At 37.5% G+C, this 22015-nt stretch overlaps 1 protein-coding gene across 3 annotated transcripts in view; it reads left to right on the forward strand.

Moving 5' to 3' along the window:
• lyrm7 (LYR motif containing 7) overlaps positions 1-22015 on the forward strand; it is an 80046-nt gene that overhangs the window by 13833 nt on the left and 44198 nt on the right. For 2 of the 3 annotated variants that reach the window (XM_069928180.1, XM_069928170.1), the window contains exons 3-7: positions 417-487; positions 2575-2656; positions 9801-9871; positions 14470-14629; positions 20156-20277. In XM_069928180.1, coding sequence (XP_069784281.1) covers positions 417-487; positions 2575-2656; positions 9801-9871 — 224 coding nt within the window. In that variant the 3' untranslated portion in view covers positions 14470-14629; positions 20156-20277. Of the gene's footprint in view, positions 1-398; positions 488-2574; positions 2657-9800; positions 9872-14469; positions 14630-20155; positions 20278-22015 lie in introns of all 3 variants that reach the window. The other variant, XM_069928174.1, reaches the window with a different exon arrangement.

The raw sequence follows: 22015 nt of genomic DNA on the forward strand, positions 1-22015 counted from the left end.
GCTGCTGCACCACTTTGCTCCCCCAAGAATTTTCTCAACAGGACCTTCTATGAAATAGTGCCTCACTGTTTGCCTCCAACAGCAACTTGACCTGCTTAACTCAAAGCAATATTGTAACCTAGCTTATTTGTTCAATGCTTGTTCATTTTTGTGTATAATTCATTGTGTACAAAGAATGTTGAATGTATATCAGGATACATTATGTTCTTGGAAAAAGGGAAGTTCAGCCCAATGATCATAGTAAATAGAGGTTCCATTATGTTTATTAAATGGAATTGCTTTGTATTGTCGAGCTCTGTCTGCAGAAGATATGCAATAATTAGAAATCATTTGGTTTCTGGGGCAATGAAATACTGTACTTTATCAAGTTTTATAATTGTATGCTGCACTGAAACCAGTTTTGTACTGTTTTGCAGTGGCAAGACAGAAGATTAATTTGGAATTCCGGAATCACCTTACAGAATCCTCTCCAGACCAGATAACCAAGGTCATTTAAGTGTGCTAATCATGAAAAGGGACTAGTCTTTTTACTGCTAAGTATTCCACTAATTAAGTGTGTGTAGCAAATTTAGGAGCTTTAATTTCCCTGGTGAAGCGTAGCTCATGCCATTGTCTTACTGCTTTGTTAACCTGAGATTGCTCGTGATCTTGGCTGCTGTTTGTATTAGTTGGCTCATTTTCCTTGAGACTGCATGGGTTTCCACCTCCCAAGAGATCTTGTTTCCTCCCCATGAGATCTGGTTTCTGTCCACTTGCCAAATGAGTGTTGCTAGGTTAAATGCCTGCTGGAAATATTCTCTTGAGTAGAGGGTAGTGGAGAGGAGGGGACAAGAAGGATGAGAGGAGTTGGTAGGCACTTGTAAGAGAATAGATTATGGGGAAGTAAATGGAGGAAAGGGACAGATGGGATTTCTCGGAGCCAGCAAGACTCGATGTGCTAAATTACCTCATGACATCTGTGTAAAAAAAAAAACCTCACATATAAGATTGTTTCATTAGAATTACAAAGTTTAATTTAAAAGATGTGATAAAAGATTAAAGGGTTCCTGCAGTCAACTTCATCTGTACCCCTTATAATGTTATCTACGTCAATCCTGTCTCCTCTTAACCTCCCCAATCCAGGGAAAACTGACCTCCATTCTCCTCATTCAACAATCTTTTCCTTGTAACTGAAATGAAGTTAAATTTTGCCTAATTTACATATTATGAAATGAAGTGTTCTGCTCACTTCATTTATTTCCAATGTAATATTCTCTACATTGACCGGAAGGGCTGAATGACCTTTTCTCGAACCTCAGAGTTCAGCACTGCAGCATTGTGGGAAGAACCCGTGTTAATTTTTTGAGCTTAGGATGCTGAATAACATTACCCTCAAATCTCACTACAAAAGATCAAAACGAAAATGTAGTTTTTTAAGATGCATCAACTATTGTTTTGTTTCTCTCTTCTTTCCCTGTTGGGAGAAGAAATTGATTTACTTGTAGGCATACAGTAGGTTTGAACTAAGTAAGAAAGTGCATGCACAAATACAAAATCTCCAGTCTGAGTATGCTGGAATGGCACTGACTATTATGGCAAGGTGGAGACAAATGTACAGTTGTCTGAAAACAGGACTATGAGGTTGGGTGGAAGCAGAGAATGGGGAATTATGGGCAAAAATTGGTAGTGTCTTGTGTTTCATAGCACAGGACAACATTTTTTTCTAAAAGGTTTCCTTCCTAAAAAAAATGCGGATTATGATAGATAACTTCAAGCTGAACACAGATAATTTCAGATTTCTTGTATCATGTAGGAAGTTGGAGAAACATTAAATTAACTTTTATTGAATTTAAAATGTTTAATCACATAATGATGCTGACACATTACAATAGTTCAACTGACTTTAAAAAAATTTTGTCATTGATTTTCATTGTTACTCAGCATCTGATGCCTCTCATGTCAGTGTCCAACAATAGTCAGCCACCACTAATGATTCCAGTTGCTCTCATCCCAGTTTTCCATGGTTGCAATATCCTTTCGCCATGTTCATCACTGACTGCACCAAGATCAGCAGGGAAGACCATGTGTGAATGCAGAAGAATGAATTTTCAATGACATGCTTGACTTCATGGTTTTGTAGGCTTGAAGTAGACAAAATATGACAGAAAATCATAAAAATAGGTTATATATAAAAATGGTAGATGATTGAATAATTTTAAGGCGATTTTCGTGATCAGCAGCCCAAAATCTATAAAATACACCCAAAAGCATTCAGGAAGCAAAATCTTCATTGTTCAGTATAATTAAAAGTAGATAACTTGCTAGTGAGAATTGCATTTTTGGAGATTGTTTTTCTTCTCTGCTGGAAGAATCTTTCTTAAACAATTCCTTACAACAGTCTGTTTCCCCTTCTGCTCATTTACTTCACCCATGCATCCCTTCTGATTCTAATACTTTCCACATCACCCCTTCTGCCCCAACCTTTCTCTTTCCATGGAGGTCTAATTGTGTTACATTGGATCTAGGTGTTGGCTTTAAACAAATTATTAATGCATTTAATAATTCTTTGAATTAAGGGTTCTGTTTTCTTCACAGTTACTAAAGTTAGGATCAGATGTTGAAGTTATTCTCAGGAAGACTGTAATCCAGGGAGTTCACACAAACCATAATACCATTTGTAAGTAAGATTTGTGCCTTATGGTATATATTAAAATAAAGTCTATCAAAACATTAAAACAGAGTTTGTATGTTACATGATTTTGATCTTATCATGGTTGAAACCAATGGTAAAATACAGGGTAATATGGACATTTCCTTTTATTCTTCTATCTAATATTTTCGGGTGGTAGAATGACGCCATAATTGCTGCCTTACAACTTCAGTTCACTCCTGACCTCCAGGGCTGTGTATGTTCTGTGTATATGACTGTGCTTTTCCCCCAGTACTCCCAATTTCTTCCCACATCCAAAGGAGGTGCTGGCATAGGGTTGATGAGCTAATGGCTTCCAATGTCCTGTGGAAATGTTCATTTTCTGTACATTTGAATCTGTCCAAAAGGGTTATAATGTTAGAAATGAAGCATGCAATTTTGTATTGCTGGGGAAGGACATTGAGACCATGGTGTTCTTGTGTTATCAAGAAATAGAATGGGAAGCAGACCATTCAGCCTCTTACACTTGCTGCATCATTCAGCAAGATTCTGGCCTATTTTGTATCTCAGCGTTCCTTTACTGCTGTAATCTCTTGATTCCATTATTATCCTAAAATGTATTGATCTGTTTTGAATGGTCTCAATGACTGAGTGTCTGCCATCCTCTCAGATAGAGAATTACAAAAGCTCACTTCACTGTGAAGAAATTTATTTCCATTTGAGTCCTGAAAGACAGAATCTTTATTTTGAAGACCTACAGATGCTGTGATTGTAGTTTACACAAAAATGTTGGAGAAATACAGCAAATTATGCAGCATTCATTATGTAGCAAAGATGAAGATACATGACCAAAGTTTCAGGCCTGAGCCCTTCATCAACATATGAGCAAAAAACATACAGGAGCCTCAATAAAGTGGTGGGTATTGGGGCAGAGAGAGGGGCACAGGCCGAAGTGGGAGATGCGGGTTTGATTTTAATATTTAAGGAAAAGTTGGATAGGTATATGGATGAGAAAGGTTTGGAGGGTTTATAAGCCGGGTGTGGGTCAATGGGACTAGATGGGAGAAGGTGTTCAGCATGGACTAGAAGGACCGAATTGGCCTGTTTCTGTGCTGCTCTTGCTGTTATGGTTATTTAAAAAAAGCTGAGAAGTGAAAGGGGGAGGGGATAGCTCGCTAAATGGAGAGGGAAAGGGGTGGAGAACTAGAGGGAAGGAGGCAGGGATGGGGAAGAGAGTGAAACATGGGAATGGCCTAATGGAAACTAGAGAAGCTGATGTTAAGGCCAGCCTGTTGGAGAGAGCCCAGATGGAATATTAGGTGTTGCTCTTCCGATTTGTGAGTGGGCTTTGATTAGCAGTGCATGAGGCTGTGGACAGACATGTTGGCATGAGACTGGGATATGGAATTGAAATGATTGGCCACTGGGATGTACCCGCCATTGATGCAGGCAGAGTGAAGGAGCTCAATGAAACGATCTCCCAGTCTACATCCAGTCTGTATCCAGTTTCTCCCATGTAAAGTAAGTCCACAACAGGAGCATCAGATGCAATAGATGACCCCTGCACATTCACTTGGAAGAACCGTTTTGTGTCCTGAATGTGGTGCGGGAGGACGTGTGGGCATGTGCGTACTTGCTGTGGTCACTGGGGTGTATACCAAGTGGGCAAATAATGGAAAGGGAAGAGTGGATAAGAGAGTGGTTGTGCAGAAGGAGGAGAGGGGAAAATGTGCCTGGAGGTGGGATCATTGAAATTGTGGAGGATAATATAGTTGGATGCAGAGGCTGATGGGGTGATAGATGAGATAAAGGGAATCCTGTCTTTGGTAGAGGGGATGCCAAGTTTTTTGAAGAAGGAAGACATATCTGATGATCTGGAATGGAAGACTTTGTCCTGGGAGCAGATGCAATGAAGATGGAGGAACTGAGAGAAAGAAATAGAATCCTTACAGGGGACAGGGTGTGAAGAGTGTTGTCGAGGCAGTTGTGGGAATCGGTGGGTTTGTAGATAACATCTATCGTAAGTTTGTCTCCTGAGATAGAGAGAGATCGAGAAAGTGAAGAGTGTTGCCAGAGATGGACCGAGTGAATTTGAGGTGAAACTTGGCTACAATGTGGACAAAGTTGACGAGCTCATCGTGAGCGCATGAGATAGCATCAATGTAAGGTAGTTATCAATGTAGTGGAGAAAGAGTTGAGGAGCCTTGCCTGTGTAAGCTTGTTTGACATTGTTTCATTGTGGATTGCTCCATATAGCCAACATAAAGTTGTGATATTTAGTCTGGACCCTCCAGCTAGTGTCAACATAATCCTTTATCTGCCCAGTAAAGGCTTGTTAGAATTTTGCATTTTCAGTGAGGTGCTCTCATTCTTCTAAATTCTGTCACGTGTAGATCCTCTCTTGAAGTTCTCCTAATTCTAATTGCTGAAGTTTCTTGTATCAACAGTATAAACCTCCTTGGAAAGCAAGATCAGATGTGGACACCCTATTTTAGGTATATTCTCTGCAGAGCCCAGCATAATTGTGATTTTACTCATGCATTTGACATTGGTCTCTTTAATTTAGCATTAATTTGCAATTTCTTGGTCAAGAACACCCAGGTCCTTTTGTACAGCAACACTTTATGGTCTCTGACAATTTTTTTAAAAAACCCTCTCCCTTTCTATTTTTTTTTCCAACAAAATGGGTGGCTAGACATTTTCCCTCAGTCCTGTCCATTTGCCATGTCTTCACTCATTTGTTTAGCTTGCTTTTACCCCTCAATATACCTTTGTGTCTATTTTGTGACATCCTTTCTGAAAAGTGATGAATTTAATGCTGTATTTTGTGAAAACTTTGCTCTGGCTTTCTTTCCATTACACATCAGATAGAACATTTCATGTTCTAGTGAACTGCTTATTTAAAAAAAGAATCTGGTTTCTCCTTAGCTTTCATTTTGCCTTTCAATCAGAATGTCTACTAATTCACTGCAGATATAGTATTTTCCAGAACAGCACGTTCTGATCATTTCTGTCTTTTTGTAATGAAAAGATGTCATGTTTCTGGCATTTGTTCTCATAATTAAAGCCTGGTATCCATGGTAACTTAGTCGCTCTCATCTGTACCCTCCAGGGTGTTAATAGTCATATATCTTACACAGGGAGACTGTGGTTGATTGGCTTTTGATCTGATTCCAATATGTGCAGCTATAGGAACATAGGAAGTAGGAACAGGAGTAGGCCAAAAATGGCCCATCAAGCCTGCTCCGTCATTCAATACGATTATGGCTGATCTAATTTATGACCTAACTCCACCTACCTGCCTTCTCCCCATATCCCCTAATTCCTCTATCATGTAAACATTTATCTAACCGAATTTTAAATATGTTTAACGAGGCAGCCTCAACCACTTCCCTGGTTAGAGAATTCCAAACATTCACTACTCTCTGGGAAAAACTATTTTTCCTCATCTCTGTCCTAAATCTACTCCCCTGAATCTTGAGACTGTGTCCTCTCGTTTTAGTTTCCCTGGCCAGCTCAAAAAACCTTCCTACATCTATCCTATCCATACCCTTCATAATCCTATATGTTTCTATAAGATCTCCTCTCATTCTTCTGAACTCGAGCAAATACAATCCTAGATGATTTAATCTTTCATCATAAGTCAACCCCTTCATCCCAGGGATCAACCTAGTAAACCTCCTCTGGACTGTCTCCAAAGCCAGTATATCCTTCCTCAAATATGGAGACCAGAACTGGACACAGTACTCCAGGTGCGGTCTCACCAGTACCTTATACAGTTGCAACATTACCTCCCTACTCCTGAATTCAATTCCTCTAGCAATGAAGGCCTCCTGTCAGACAACCAATTTTCAATCCAGGCCAATAGACTTCCCTGGACTCCACTTTCCTGTAACTTACTGAGAAGTCTCCTGTGTGGCACCTTATCAAACGCTTTCTGGAAATCCAAATATACAACATCAACCTGTTCCCCTCTATCCACTGCACCCATTATATCCTCAAAGAATCCTAACAAGTTTGTCAAACAAGATCTTCCCTTTCTAAAACCATGCTGTGTCTGCCTGATTGAACCCTTACGTTCCAAAAGTTTCACTATTTCATCTTTAATGACGGCTTCAAGCATTTTTCCAACCACAGACGTCAAGCTAATTGGCCGATAATTTCCAGTCTTCTGCCTACGTCCCTTCTTAAAAAGTGGCGTGACATTTGCTGTCTTCCAGTCTGCCGGAACCTGCCAGAATCCAAGGAATTTTGGTATATGACCACCAATGCATCAACTATAACTTCTGCCATTTCCTTCAGAACCCTTGGATGCATATCATCAGGACCAGGTGATTTGTCTGGCTTTAGTCCCATTAGTTTCTCCGTTACTACTTCCTTTGTAACAACTATTTTATCAAGGCCCTCCCCAGCATTCGCATCCTTAACTCCACACTTGGGCATGCTGGACTTGTCTTCCACCGTGAAGACTGACACAAAATATTTGTTTAATGCCTCGGCCATTTCCTCATTTTTTGCTACCAGTTTTCCTTTCTCATCCTCCAAGGGTCCTATGTTAACTCTGGCCACCCTCTTCCGTTTTATATATTTATAAAATTTTTTGCTTTCTGTTTTTATATTTTGTGCCAATTTACTTTCATAATCCTTTTTCCCATTTCTTATTACCCGCTTTGTAACCCCTTGTTGTCTCTTAAAGTTTTCCCAATTTTCCAGTTTCCCACTGCTCTTTGCAGCTTTGTACACCTGCGCCTTCAATTTTATACTCTCCTTTATCTCCTTTGTTAACCACGATTGATTTTTCCCTCCCTTGCTGCCCTTTTTCCTGACCGGAATATATTTTTGTTGAGCATTACAAAATATTTCTTTGAAAATCTTCCACTGTTCCTCAACTGTTTCATCAATTGGCCTGTGCTCCCAGTCCATTCTGCCCAATTCCTCCCTCATCCTATGGTAGTCACCCCTGTTTAAGCATAATATATTAGATTTAGATCTAGCTATTTCCCCTTCCATCTGAATGTGAAATTCAATCATACTATGATCGCTATTTCCCAGATGGTCTCTGACTATTACATCATTTACTCTACCTATCTCATTGCACAACACTAGATCCAGGAGAGCATTTTCTCTTGTGGGTTCCTTAACATGCTGCTCAAGAAAGCTATCGTGGATGCATTCTATGAAGTCCTCTTCCAGACTCCCACGACCAACTTGATTTTCCCAATCTATGTGGAAGTTAAAGTCCCCCATGACGACTGCCGTATCATTATTACATGCCTCACTTATCTCTCTATTTATTTCCTGTGCCACTAAACTATTGTTATATGGTGGCCGATAGATAACACCCAGCAATAATTTTTTCCCTTTGTTATTCTTTATCTCTATCCAAATGGACTCAACAAAAGGTATAATTCCATTTTAATTGCATTGGTCATTATTTATCAGTCTTTTAAATAACATCATGTGAAATGGCTTCAGGAAATGCTTTTACATGAATTTCAGGTCTAATATCCACACATTTCTGACACTTCCCATCAGAGCAAATGGCTTTAACCCAAATGAGTTGCTTTATGAGAGATTTTAATAACCTATATTTTGTAAATGTTATAGCAATAGCAACAAGGGTATCAATGATCATTGTCATTACGCTGATCCTGAGGTTAACTTTTGTGTGCACGTGCTTACCAAATTAGACTAGACATGGTAATCATTCAAAAGTATCAGCAGGTGTTTCTCCACTCTTCCCGTGGGTGCCCTGTTCGCGGTCTTACCCAGCATCGCCTCTTAAGTTGACATCTGACAGGAAGTTCCACAATTTGCAAACTTTCATTATCTAATTTTCTGGGAAGTATGCTTATTTGCGTGAATTTGAATGCTGCTCATCAGCCTTTGTGTGCGAACATGTACATAAATACAGATGCTCCTTGACTTCTGATGGTTCGACTTAAGATTTTCTCATTTACGACGGGCTTAACCCATCGTAAGTCGAGGTGTGTGTGTGTGTGTGTGTGTGTGTGTGTGTGTGTGTGTGTGTGTGCACGTATAAAGTATATTCTACCCAATTAATATTTTAAAATAATGTTGCATATTAAATTTTTCTGTTTTTGAGTATCCATTCCCTTTCAAATCCTGCTGTTGGTCTTCCTGTGGGATTTGTTTGTATTACAAAAAGGTACAATTTGTTATAATTTTTCTAAAGGGTACAGAGTAAAATGATGTTTGGATAGAGCCTTAAGAATGGATAATGCAATGCTTAATAGAGAATCTAACCATTTCAAAGACATACAGGGTTAGTAGGTTAATGGTCACATGGATATATTTAGGTATTATTTAGGTATATATGTTCAAAGTTTTTAAATAATCAAACTAATTGTATTCCTTTTGCAGCTGAGAAATTCTTAGTAAATGACGCTGAGTTGTCCTATTAATGTCTAGCACACCTAGCAGTATAGAAGGTGGGAAACCCCAAGGTTGGATCCGATCTCTGCTCCACTGCCAGATTCAAACTGAGCCCATAGAATGGAGCACAAATGCTTTGAACTGAAGGGTGGACACAATAACTGGCCTCTCACCATTATGCTAGTCTTTAACATGGCACCATTCATTTGAATTGGTAGGGATTGGGCAGAGAGGTGATGAGAAGGATGGTTGTGACCTCGATGGGAAGTATAAATGAAGGTAAATAGTTTGGTTTCTTTGCTTGAACAGTTTTTATTTTATATATGTACTGTTCAACATGTTCATAAGTACAATTTTTATTTAAATTTTTAGCATCTTCTGTTTGAGCTTCAGTAGCACAAGGCGACTGTTGGACAACAGAGTTTCAGGGGTGGAGCATCAGGATCTGTTGCCTGAGGCCCAGCTGCTGCCTGTGACCTGATCCGCCTCATAAGACAGTGGCAGCAAAAATGCCTGGAGCTTGATTTGTGGAGCCGTGAGAGATCACATTGTCGAGAGGATGCAGCAAAAGCAAATACAAGACATGGGACAAACAAAATCTAGCCCAGTGCTTTTTTATCCTGGTTGGCATTCTCCCAGAATTATGTCCTCTACTTAAAGCAATATTGTGTTCCTTCCCTTTCCTCCCTCAAGGAAAATCTCCACTGATACAGATCTCTATATTTCTCTACATTACTTCTTTAAGAAAACTGAATACCCTTATTTCTTTTTGCAGTTCTTCGAGCCAGAGAGGATGTTCTCCTGGATAACGTGCCTTTCAATGAAAATCCTACAGAAAAAACTTAGGTTAAGAAGTGTTTGAATGGTTTGAAACTATTGTTAGTAGAGTTCCTGAAAAGCTGTCCAAATTAATTTTTAGAACTAAATGCAATCGGTGCCTGCTTTATTCTGGAAGAACTAGAATAGTTATCTGTGTAAACACCCCTGATACAATGAAGAACCATTAGTTGGTGTACAATAGCATTTGGTGTACATTTTCTAGTTAAGCAGCAAATTGTAAACTGTTCTTCACAGACTTGTTTTTCCATCATTTATTGAATCCTCACTAGAAATTTGGGGTGGATCCATGTGCATACCTTGGTAGCACGATTTGGTTATTTCCTGAGCTAGTATCAATCCCAAAAGTGTTGCAAGGGTGAAGAGTGTGAATAAAATGGTCTCCATAGTCGAATATATTTTTTTTTTGTAGATAAATTAGGTTAAATAAGTTAAATCATCATTCTTTCCAGTCTAATTATAAATTTCACTGTAATAGCAGTTGTTTTATTTTTAACACTTTTATAACAAGGCTATTAGAAATTTTCAAGGAATATTTTTTAGCTGTATTTACATTATTTCCATTCATTTTCATACAAATAAAATATTAGGAAATAAAATGATTTTTGATAGTAGTTTTCTTTCACCTAATTTGTGCTTAAAATATAGGTTGTCTTTTAAGCCTGTTCTGCCGTTTAATTAGATCATGGCAGCTCTGAATGGCAGATACTGTACATGAAGGACGTTGGCTCCATTACTTGTATTTCAGAACTAAAATTGTGACTCCAAAATATACCTTATATCATGTGCTCTAATTTGCTTTAACTCCTGATTACATTGTAGAAAGATGTAACTGATTATTTACAGTGGCGTGAACCTTCCAATAAATTTTAGATAAAGCAGTCAAACTGACATGAAAAATACTGCCTCATTTGGGTGTGGTTGAAGTTATTGTACCCAGTATATTCAAGTATTTAACTAATACGATTTTCCAAAAGGATACCTTAATATCTAATGCATTAAAAGACTTAAGGTTTACTTCACTGATGCTGTATTAAGATGTATTATACATGCCAGAATTTGATATTTTGGGTTGATAGCAAACTGCTTCTTGCTAAACTATAGAAAGCTTTCCACAAAAATCCATTGTTTTATTTGAACTTCCTTTTTACTGGCAAAATAAATGCTGCCTGGCACAAATTCTAAGAAATGTTCTCATCCAATAACGCCATTATCAACCTCAAGTGGGATGAGTAACAACAAAGAAAAATTCTCAAAGCAAACCATGAAGTTTATCTTTCCTTTCTAACAATTTTTTTGAATTTTTTATTTACATTTTTCATTTTCACAGTTGGTATATTGATAGTTTCAACTTAGGTCTTGTTCCTTCTATGTTTCCCAATAGAAATAAATCTGGGTTTAGTGGAAATACAATGCCTGTAATATGTTCTAAAAATTTCCCTAAGTCCACCCAAAAAGGCTTTGGGACATGACCAAGTTAAATACAAAAAAGATTCCTGTCCCTTCACCACACCTAAAACATTGATAAATCTGATTTCATTATATTCAATTTTTGTGGCAACAAATACAGCTGATGTAAAACAAATTATATTGATCAAATCTACTCCTTACATTAATAGTAATTGAAATACAATCTCAACATAGATCTGGTTGTCTTTGTTCATCAACTTTGTTCATCAAATCCAGCTCCCACCTCTGCCTAGATTTATGGACTCCCTGTTTGGTAGTACCTATTTGTAATAAAAGAAACATTGCAGAGGTAAATTTCTTAATATTCCCTTTCCTGATAAGAATTTCCACCTCATTACAAGTAGATAACAGCATTGCTGGACCTAACACATCCCTCAAATATCCTCTCATTTTAAATTAACAAAAAAGAATATTATTTGATATTCCATATTTATTCCTTAGTTGTTCAAATGTCATCAATTGGCCTTGTTCATACCACTCTTCAATATTTTTAATGCCTTCATGAAACCAAATAATTTAAAATTGGTTAGCCTTTCAAAAAGGTATAAGATGAATTTGAACCAGAGGGATCTTGGGCAATTACTTCCTTTTATTCCAATTTCATCAATAATCCTGTGCCAAACAGTAATCAAATGTTTCAACAATGGTGTTTCTTTATCATCAATCATTAATGTTGAATCCCATTTGTGTGTGTATATATATATATATATATATATATTCCTCTGCAAATCTCTCTCCTATTTTATCCAATTCTCTTTTAACTCATGCTGGTTTCTCTGTTCCTTCAAAAAAAAAGATGTGACGAATCTCATTTGAGCTGCTTGATAATAATTCTTGAAGTTAGGAAGTTGTAGGCTTCCCAATTCATTTTTATGTTAATCTTTCTATAGAAACTCTTGACATTTTACCTTTCTTTTTAACAATTATTGAACATATAATAAATGTTGGAGGGCAAGATGGAGGTACATGTTAAATTTTGGAATACTAGAAAGGGGACTGGGAAGGGTTTTAAAACAGATTGCTGATAGATTTGTCTTTTTAATAGGAAAATAAATCGAGGAAATGCTCTGTTTCGTTTATATGCAGTGTTCCATTTGACTCCTCTTGCCCATGACTGCTTATTGAGGAGAAGGAGTATTTGGGATGATATTGAGAATCTTAACCCTGCATCAGAAGCACTGGTGCTAACAATAGATGGTGAAATAAGTGCAGTATCTTGCAAACTATCAACCCATCTACCCTATCAACTTCAACCTTCCCTATTAGTGAAAATTTGCATTTCTCACATTGGCCCCATTAGTCAATTCAAAACTACTGGAGAAGAACTGTTATCCTTAATCATAAGGGACAGCTGAAGAAGAATAATTACCACCATAAAAATTCATGTACATTTCCTTTTATGGGTGAATCAAAGCAACCTCTAATATCTTAACTTGTGCACCCTAACACCCATTTTATTTAACCTTATGAAATACCTTGAATTCCAAGGCCCTTTTATGTGGGAAAAAAAAAGCAATTGTAAAGAGAGATACTCCAACTTTCCATCGCTTCACTTACCTCCATAAAAGGTCAGAAGGCGGATTGACTGCTCGAACTCACTCCATCTTCTATCCGCCTGGGGGGGGGGGTTCATTTAGAGGTGGAGTGAAGTCATTCCACCTCCTGCATAAAAGGGTTACCGGTGAAAGCAGCAAAACAGGAAGGTAAGATGACTGATGTAGGGCTGACAATCTCATTGTCCCACTGCTCTATCACAGAGTGACTGGTGGAGGCCGGCTGTGATCCCTCACGCCACCCCACTCCCTCACACTGCTTCCCCACTGCGCTCTCTCACGCCGCCTGCTTCTGACGGTGCTGTCAGGCAGCGCCATGACTGGATTATCAGGTAGTGGGGCAGCAAAGCTGTCACAGGGCGGCTGCTGCTGTGCTACACATCCTGGCCCTTTTGCCCTGAGAAGCTGGCACACTGCTCTGGGCTACATAAAAGGACAGTGCAATCTGCTTTTTCTGTCCTCTGCATAAAAATAAATTCCCCTTTTTTTAAAAAAAAGAGCAGGTGATATTGCAGCTTTTGTGCATAAAAACCCCTCCTGACCCCATACCTCTTGGTTCCAGTGACTAATATCCATTTTACGTACACTGCTTCAGATGGGATCTGACCCTTTCATTACACCAAGCTTGAGACCTAATCTAATCTTTTCAACAGAATTTTATACACAGTGGTTGGGGTGCAAGTATGGTGGGGCAGTGTTCTGTTTATATGCTAGAGGACATAGATTCTCAAAGTGGGGCATGGGAATATTTTGGTGGGGCATAGGAATATTTTGGGAAATAATTTAAAAGTTGGTTTGAAAAATTAAACTCAGATGTTGGTGTGTAAGACTGTCACTACAACACAATTGTGGTAACTTCCAAGTAAATTCACTTTGTTCTTTTTTTTTCATAACGTGTTTTTGCTCTTCCAATATTTCTCTGTTGTTTCTCTCATTTTAACTTGTTGGTTAACATTATAATTATATTTTTTCTGACTGTTTCAAATTATCTCATTGGCGATGAGGATTCCAAATTATCTCAACAATCATGTCTCTGTCCATACCCCTTTACTCTTTGATGCACTCTCTGCGAGAAAAAATGTCAGAAACCATGCTAGTGATTTTTTTTCATTTTTATAGGATCAGTATTCTTCCTTTGATTCGATCATTACTTTTATTACATTTTCCAATTCAAAGACATAAAAAATTAATTGGTTTCAGGGAACTCGTGCTATTGTATATTCAAAATGAGCAGACCAAGCAAGCAAAAGATTCATCAATATTCAGTGGAGTTCTTGAAGTTTGGGTTTTTACCTACTGTACCCGATGAATGTGCAACTTTTTGCCTATTATGCCAACAAAGCAGGCTGCCTTGAAGCTCATTTGAGGGTAAAGCATCCAAACCATGTCAATTTGAAATTGAAATATTTTAAATCACTGAAAGGAAAGTTTGAAAATAGATCAAAATAATTTCATTATTCGTTGCACAAACTACAGCCCTGAATTGTACCCTTGAAGCGAGCTGTGAATTTTTTCTGCTGATAGCAAATCATACAATTGGGGAGGAACTGATTAAACCCACAATATCATTGTTTCTCAAAACAGTTCTGCAAAAGGATGTCAAAGATGTCTGAGCAATGCCATTGAGTCTGCAACAGAATTGATGACAGGGGCCAAGATGTTGAAAAACAGCTTATTGAGAAGTTGAAATCACCTAAGTTCTGCAAGAAATTTCAGTCAATTCTATTGGTTGAATAAGTGCAAGGTAATTAATGCTGCTACAAACTTCATTGCTGACCGTTTGAAAATGTTGGTAACTGACTTCAATGATACATTTTGTGATTTAAAGGCAATGTATTTTCCCTCTTCGTTAACTCATCCATTGCTGGTGAACTTATCTAAAGTTCCAACGCAATACCAAGAGGAGTTATCTGAGTTGCAACGTGATGAATCTGTGAAAACTCTGTTCAAAGTGAAAGAAACCATGATGTCCCTGTCTAACAAGATCGAAAAGAAAAACCCAAACTAAACTACTTTAGCAAAGGAACTATTAATACATTTTCCATTATCTTATTTAGTAGAATGAGGCGTCAGTGCTGTGAGCAATTCGCGACAAGCTAAGAGAAACGGACTAGAAATGACAAAATGTGGAGATTTAAGGTTGAAACTAACAAAATTGATCCCTCGAATCAACAAAACAAATCTGCAACCAGCGTCAGGGGAAAGGTTCCCACTGAAGTGACAACATTTGTTGAATGTGTGTTTGAGATGGTTGACATAGTTGAATATGAAATGTGTTTCAGTGTATTCCCTACCTCAATTGCAGTGAAATACACTTGCAGTAAATTATTTAATTAAAACTTCTTTTGAATAGATAACTTTTTTTTCACTAATGGTGGGGTGTATGTTTTTTTTTAAATTAAAGTGGGGCCCAGGTCAAAAAAAAGTTTGAGAACCTCTGCTATAAGATGATAAAAGTAACTGGTTAATTTGGCTTTTTTAACCATCAGATCATGACAGTTTTGAAGGCTTGGTCTTTGTATAGAACTTCAATACATTTAAGTCACTTTTTAATAATGCCCTGCTCATCTAATTTAATGACTCTCAGCAGGCTTTCCATTGGATTAGTAAAAAAAAAGGTGGTTCTGTCATTGGAGTGGACCGAGAGAGCAGGGAGCAGATACACAGCACTTCTCCATGGGGTCATATTGCATGGTCGTTATGCCGACGATGTGATAGAGGTTTTAAGTGGCCTGTAGAAGTGGCTGGTGATGGTTTTATAACAGCGAACCCACAAAATTCTGTGCAGGTTCCAAGGGAACAGAAAAGACTCTTCTGAGAAGGAGAAACCTGGGAGAATACCCCACAGGGAAGATGACCACAGCAACGGACTAGAGAGGGGCCCAAAGGCCGAAGGACTAACACAGGTTGTCTGAAACTGGCTTGTGAGAACTAGTTATTGAGGGTGACGATGGCAAGCAGGGCTCCCAAGTTATTTCAGAAATCAGTAGCTTTCTCATCATATCAGAGGTTAGGGTTAATTTAATTTATAATCTTAACCCTTATCATTAAATTCAAATTACTAAATAACAATAATCCTAATAAAGACCAAGAATATTGAATATCATAATCAACATGAAGGACATAGGTAAGATACAAACTAGTTAAAATGGTGCATGCGAGACGTTTTGTTAGTATTTAAAAGACAAAGGAGGAAAAACCCAACACCCAACCCCAACCAACCAATTTTCCCTTGCAACCACTGTAACCGTGTCTGCCTGCCCCGCATCGGACTTGTCAGCCACAAACGAGCCTGCAGCTGACGTGGACATTATCCCTCCATTAATCTTCGTTCGCGGAGCCAAGCCAAAGAAAGAATAACAGTAATGGATTATAACTTGCAAAGCTATTGCCATTTTTGAGAAGACATCTATATTAATTGATGAGATGATTAAATCAGATATTTTCTTTTAAAACATTTTTTTAGTTTACCATATAAGCATACATACAGAATTGAAAATCACTTAACAAATCATTTGTATACAAATAAGCACACACAGAAAAAGCAAAAAAAAAGATAAAACTGTGATGCACTGTGGAAGCACAAATTCAAAAGCCTGTACAACAGGCTTTATTCCAGTAAAAGTCTGAACACCAGTTCAAGCCTTGGTGGCTCCCCGTGTGACTGACTCAGGAGGGGCCAGCTCAGGTTTATATTCAGGTCTGGTGATTGACAGCCGGCCAGGTGGTCTTCCTGCAGGTACAGAGATCGCTGCCTGCAGTAGACTGGTGGTCGTATCACCACAGAAACTAGATGAATAATTGCTTATAATACCTCAAAAATATAATTAAATTGAAATTATCTATGCAGCCATGTTAAACTTGTTTGTTGAAATAAGTTGTAAACAACAAAAGAAAAAAAGGAAAAAGAAACTAAAACTATATCAAATCTACCCCTTCCCTCTAATCAAGGTAACCTATATAATTAATAAAAAATTAATGTGGGACTACTGCCAACCCACCCCCTCCCCCCCCCCACCAAGAACCAACAATGAATCAATGGAACATAGAGTAATTGTTAATTTTTGCAATTATAAAAAAAATTCTGAGAATGGGCCCCACAATATCATAAATTGGAACTTTCTATCTTTAATATTCTATCTAATTTTCTCTAAACTTAAATAGGGCTTTACATCAAATAACCACTGCATATGAATCATCTTTCCATTTCAATAAGATTACTTCTCAGTGTTTCTTTCTTCTTTGGCTTGGCTTCGCGGACGAAGATTTATGGAGGGGTAAATGACCACGTCAGCTGCAGGCTCGTTTGTGGCTGACAAGTCCGATGCGGGATAGGCAGACACGGTTGCAGTGGTTGCAGGGGAAAATTGGTAGGTTGGGGTTGGGTGTTGGGTTTTTCCTCCTTTGTCTTTTGTCAGTGAGGTGGGCTCTGCGGTCTTCTTCAAAGGAGGTTGCTGCCCGCCGAACTGTGAGGCGCCAAGATGCACGGTTTTAGGTGATATCAGCCCACTGGTGGTGGTCAATGTGGCAGGCACCAAGAGATTTCTTTAGGCAATCCTTGTACCTCTTCTTTGGTGCACCTCTGACATGATGGCCAGTGGAGAGCTCGCCATATAACACGATCTTGGGAAGGCGATGGTCCTCCATTCTGGAGACGTGACCTACCCAGCGCAGTTGGATCTTCAACAGTGTGGATTCGATGCTGTCGGCCTCGGCCATCTCAAGTACTTCGATGTTAAGGATGAAGTCGCTCCAATGAATATTGAGGATGGAGCGGAGACAACACTGGTGGAAGCGTAAGGTCTTGTCTGTGTATCAACATGATAAAAGCTAAAACTTTCCTGAGATGCCGATATGTTTATCTGAATCACGAGGAAAAAAAAAACAAACAAAGCAATTAATGGGCAAGGATCAAAATTAATCTCAAAATTGTTGAAAAGTTTATTTAAAGATAACAATCAATTTACAATGATAACAAAGAAAAATAGAGAAAAAAAACCCACCCAGCCCTTCAGCCAGCTCCCTTAAGGGGAGCCAAATATAAAAAACAATACAGTAAATACTAAAAAAATTTCAAAGTATGTCTAAATTCATATATTCAAATAAGAAGACCACATTTGAACAAAAAAACGCATATCCTGTAAATTACATGTAATTTTTTCCATAATAATACAATTTCTCAACTCATTTATGCCAACGTGAAATATTAACCTCCACATTATCTTTCCAGGTACTTCCGTGCTACAGATAGCACCAAACGTACAAAAGCAGTTTGAAATTTATCTAACCCTAATCCTTTCAAAGAAACCATATATCCCAACAAAAAAAAATCGATGGATCTAATGGTAATTTCATTTTAAATATTATTTCCAAAATCAACCTAATCCTTCCCAAAATGGTTGTACTTTAACACAAGACCAGACTGCGTGTAAAAAAAGTTCCAGTACATAATCCACATCTAAAACAAGAATCCGAATTACTAAACCCATAATTTTTCAATTTCTCTGGATTCATATATAACTGATGTAAAAAATTATAATTTACAATTCCATATCATACATTGATGACTTTATTTACCCTATCATGACACATATCCTCCCAATTATCTTCCGGAAAAATATGTTAAATCACGTTCCCATTTAAGCCTAGATTTCTCCCAGCCCGGCTTATCCATAGCTTCTTGTAACAATTGATACATATCTGAAATATAACCTTTCTTAGGCACAGAAGAAATCAAAGACTCAAATTTTGTCAACATAGATAAATACATCTCTGTACCATAATTCTCTTTTATCAAGGCTCCAACTTGATAATACACAAATAAGGAATTTACTGAGATATTAAATTTCTCCCGCAATTGAATGGAATTGACCATCTTCAAAACAATCCTGAATTATCTTTATACCCTTAGAATTCCATCTCTTCAAATGATTATTAAACATTGAAAAAGGAATAAGCCGATTATGATATAACAGAGTTTGAATTGACAGTTTACCCTTCGATCCTAAAACCCTATTTCTTTTAACCGATATCTTTAACAAATGTTTTAATACCGACATATTGCATCCTCGCAACAAATTCAAATCCCACTTAAACATAAACTGATGTATCTCAGTTTCAAATATACAAGCCATTTCCACCTTTGCCCAACTCGGAGGTTGATCCATATCCATCAATCTGCTAATAAATTTCAACTGAACTACATCATAATAATTTTGAAAATGAGGTAACTGCAGTCCACCTAGGGCATATCTCCATGTAAGTTTAAATAAAGCTACACAAACTAATTTCCCTTTCCACAAAAACTCCCACACTGCTCTATTCAAATCTTGAAAAAACCCTTTGAAAGCAAACATGGTATGGACTGAAATAAATATTGAATTCGAGGAAAGATATTCATTTTAATGCAATTTACTCGACCAATTAATGTCAACAGTAAATCTTTCCACTTAATCAAATCCATTTTAATCTTTTTTAATAAAGTAACATAATGTAATTTATATAGGGACTGATATTCTGCGCTTACTACCACTTCTAAGTATTTAATCTTATCGGATCATTTTAATTTTATAATACTTTTATACTCTGTATAGTCCCCATCCCCAACTGGCAATATTTCACTATTATACCAATTTACTTTATATCAAGATAATTCACCAAACTTTAACAAACAATCTTGTAAATGTTTCAAAGACTGTTCAGGCTCTGTCAAATATACCAACACATCATCTGCAAATAAATTAATCTTGTATTCATCATCCGCAATTTTCATTCCTTTAATCTTATCATTCTGTCATATTGTCTGAGCTAACGGTTCAATAGCCAATGCAAATAAGGCTGGTAACAATGGACAACCTAGTCGGGTCGATCTCATTACTTTAAATGATGGGGAAATTTGGCCATTTGTCACCACCCTAGCAACTGGATTTGTATATAAAGCCTTAACCCAGCCAATAAAATGAGAGCCGAAATTAAACTTCTCTAATACCTTAAATAAAAAATTCCACTCAACCCTTATCAAAGGCTTTTTCCATATCCAGCGCGTCCGCCATTGGTTGCTGTCTAAATGCATTGACCAGAGTTATCAATCTAAGAATATTGTCAGATGCGTTTTTATTTTTAATAAAACCTCTTTGGTCTATATGTATCAACTGAAGTAAATACTTAGCAAGTCTATTTGCCAACACTTTTGCTATAATTTTATAGTCAATGTTTAATAAAGAAATAGGCCTATACGAGGATACTTTCAATGGATCTCTATCTTTCTTAGGAATCACATCTCAGAAATTGTTGATGAAGTTTGGAAAATGTCTTTACAGAATCTTTCTAATTTTGGGCATTCCCAAAGCATATGGACCAGAGAAGCTTCAAAATAAGATATAATTTCAAAAGGTATTTCTTATTTTATTTAAATCTGATAAAGGATAGCAGACTCATATTACCTTGCTTGTATCGTAAATAATTTGGGTGTATTTAGATTTGCCATAGTTATAGGATGGATCACCTTTTTAAACATTGGAGAATATTGGAAATTAAGTGAACCATTTTATTAGGCTATGATTTAATTAAAGAATTCTCGTTTCTGATTGTGTGTGTCATGTTTGATCAGTAATGGGTATCACTTTATTTATAGATGCTGCTGCGCGCTGCATTTTTCATACTACTGCATTTAGTTAACTCTAATAACTCAAAATCTTCCATAAAGATTGTTGTGCTGTTTAGAATTTTAAATTAGGCACATATTGAAATCAAAAATTCGACCTCTTTGATTTGATGGGAAAATAACATTGCTAATCTGCCCAAGCATTTTGGGCAGATTTATGTGGGGTTAATTCCAAGAGAATAAGGCACACGAACAAATGTTATCCTTCACAGGCTGAAATGTTGCATAATGCATGCTGAAATAAAAATCCTGCATTTATATGGCACCATTTTTTGCAACATTTCAAAGCAATTTGTAGTCAATGAAGTACTTTTGAAGTATGGTTGTTTTTGTAATGCACAGAATCCTCACAGCACTTTCCTGCCTTTGTTTGATAAAACAATAGAAATTCAAAATACCAGATAGTGCAACGCTGTTAGAGTTTTGACGTCCCAATTTTGAATCCAGCTCTATCTGTAGTGAGTTTGTACTTTCTCTCCGTGACTGTGTAGGTTTCCTCTGAGTGCTCCTGTATATGGGTGGGTGGCATGTGCTCGTAGGCCGGAAGGACCTATTACTGTGCTGTATGTCTTAAAGTCTGAGCTACCATATGATAGTTTGGAATTTCAAATTTACGTGAAAGATTTCAATGAGCTGCAATAGTTGATATCTAAGAAGTGCCACAAAACAATATATTCACATGATTTATTGTGGACATTTTTTTCTTTTCGGTTTATTTGGAGTTATCCGCAACTAGGTGTTATTTGGAAGTTTACACATTGCTGTAAGCTGGATTCAGCTGGTTTATGAGGAGCAGGACTTCATTGTTAACCTTACCAATATTAAAATTAATTCATGTTTTACATATCATGAAGAAAATTAAAATTTTATTCTTAAAATAATTGGTACAGCAAAACATGGTGTGGTAATTTCTACAGAGGTTTCAAAATATTTGTACGTAATGTCCAATCATTAAAAAGTGATCACATCTGTGTTTCTCTCTTGTAATGATCTTTTATCACGTAATAATTTTTGAGGATTCCTTCTGTCACTTTGATAATGGTGGTAGAAAGAGAAACATCCCAGATGAGTTTGTTCCACTGTTTCTCATTGTTGCAGCTTTATTGGAATAGTTTCGCCACAGATATGGCAAGTTTTGGAGCAACAGCCATGACAGGGTACTTCAGGCTCCTTGTTGACAGTGATTGGAGTGCAACAAAATCCTGCCAACTTAGACTATAATGATTGATTTGTCATTCAAGGGGACGAAAAGGATATGAAAGGCTGTACATTCCTAGCAGTGCTATAGTTCTTCTTCTTTGGCTTGGCTTCGCAGACGAAGATTTATGGAGGGGGTAAAAAGTCCACGTCAGCTGCAGGCTCGTTTGTGGCTGACAAGTCCGATGCGGGACAGGCAGACACGGCTGCAGCGGTTGCAGGGGAAAATTGGTTGGTTGGGGTTGGGTGTTGGGTTTTTCCTCCTTTGCC

The sequence above is a fragment of the Narcine bancroftii genome, chromosome 1 (genome assembly GCF_036971445.1).
Source record: "Narcine bancroftii isolate sNarBan1 chromosome 1, sNarBan1.hap1, whole genome shotgun sequence".
In the NCBI taxonomy this organism is placed as follows: Eukaryota; Metazoa; Chordata; class Chondrichthyes; order Torpediniformes; family Narcinidae; genus Narcine; species Narcine bancroftii.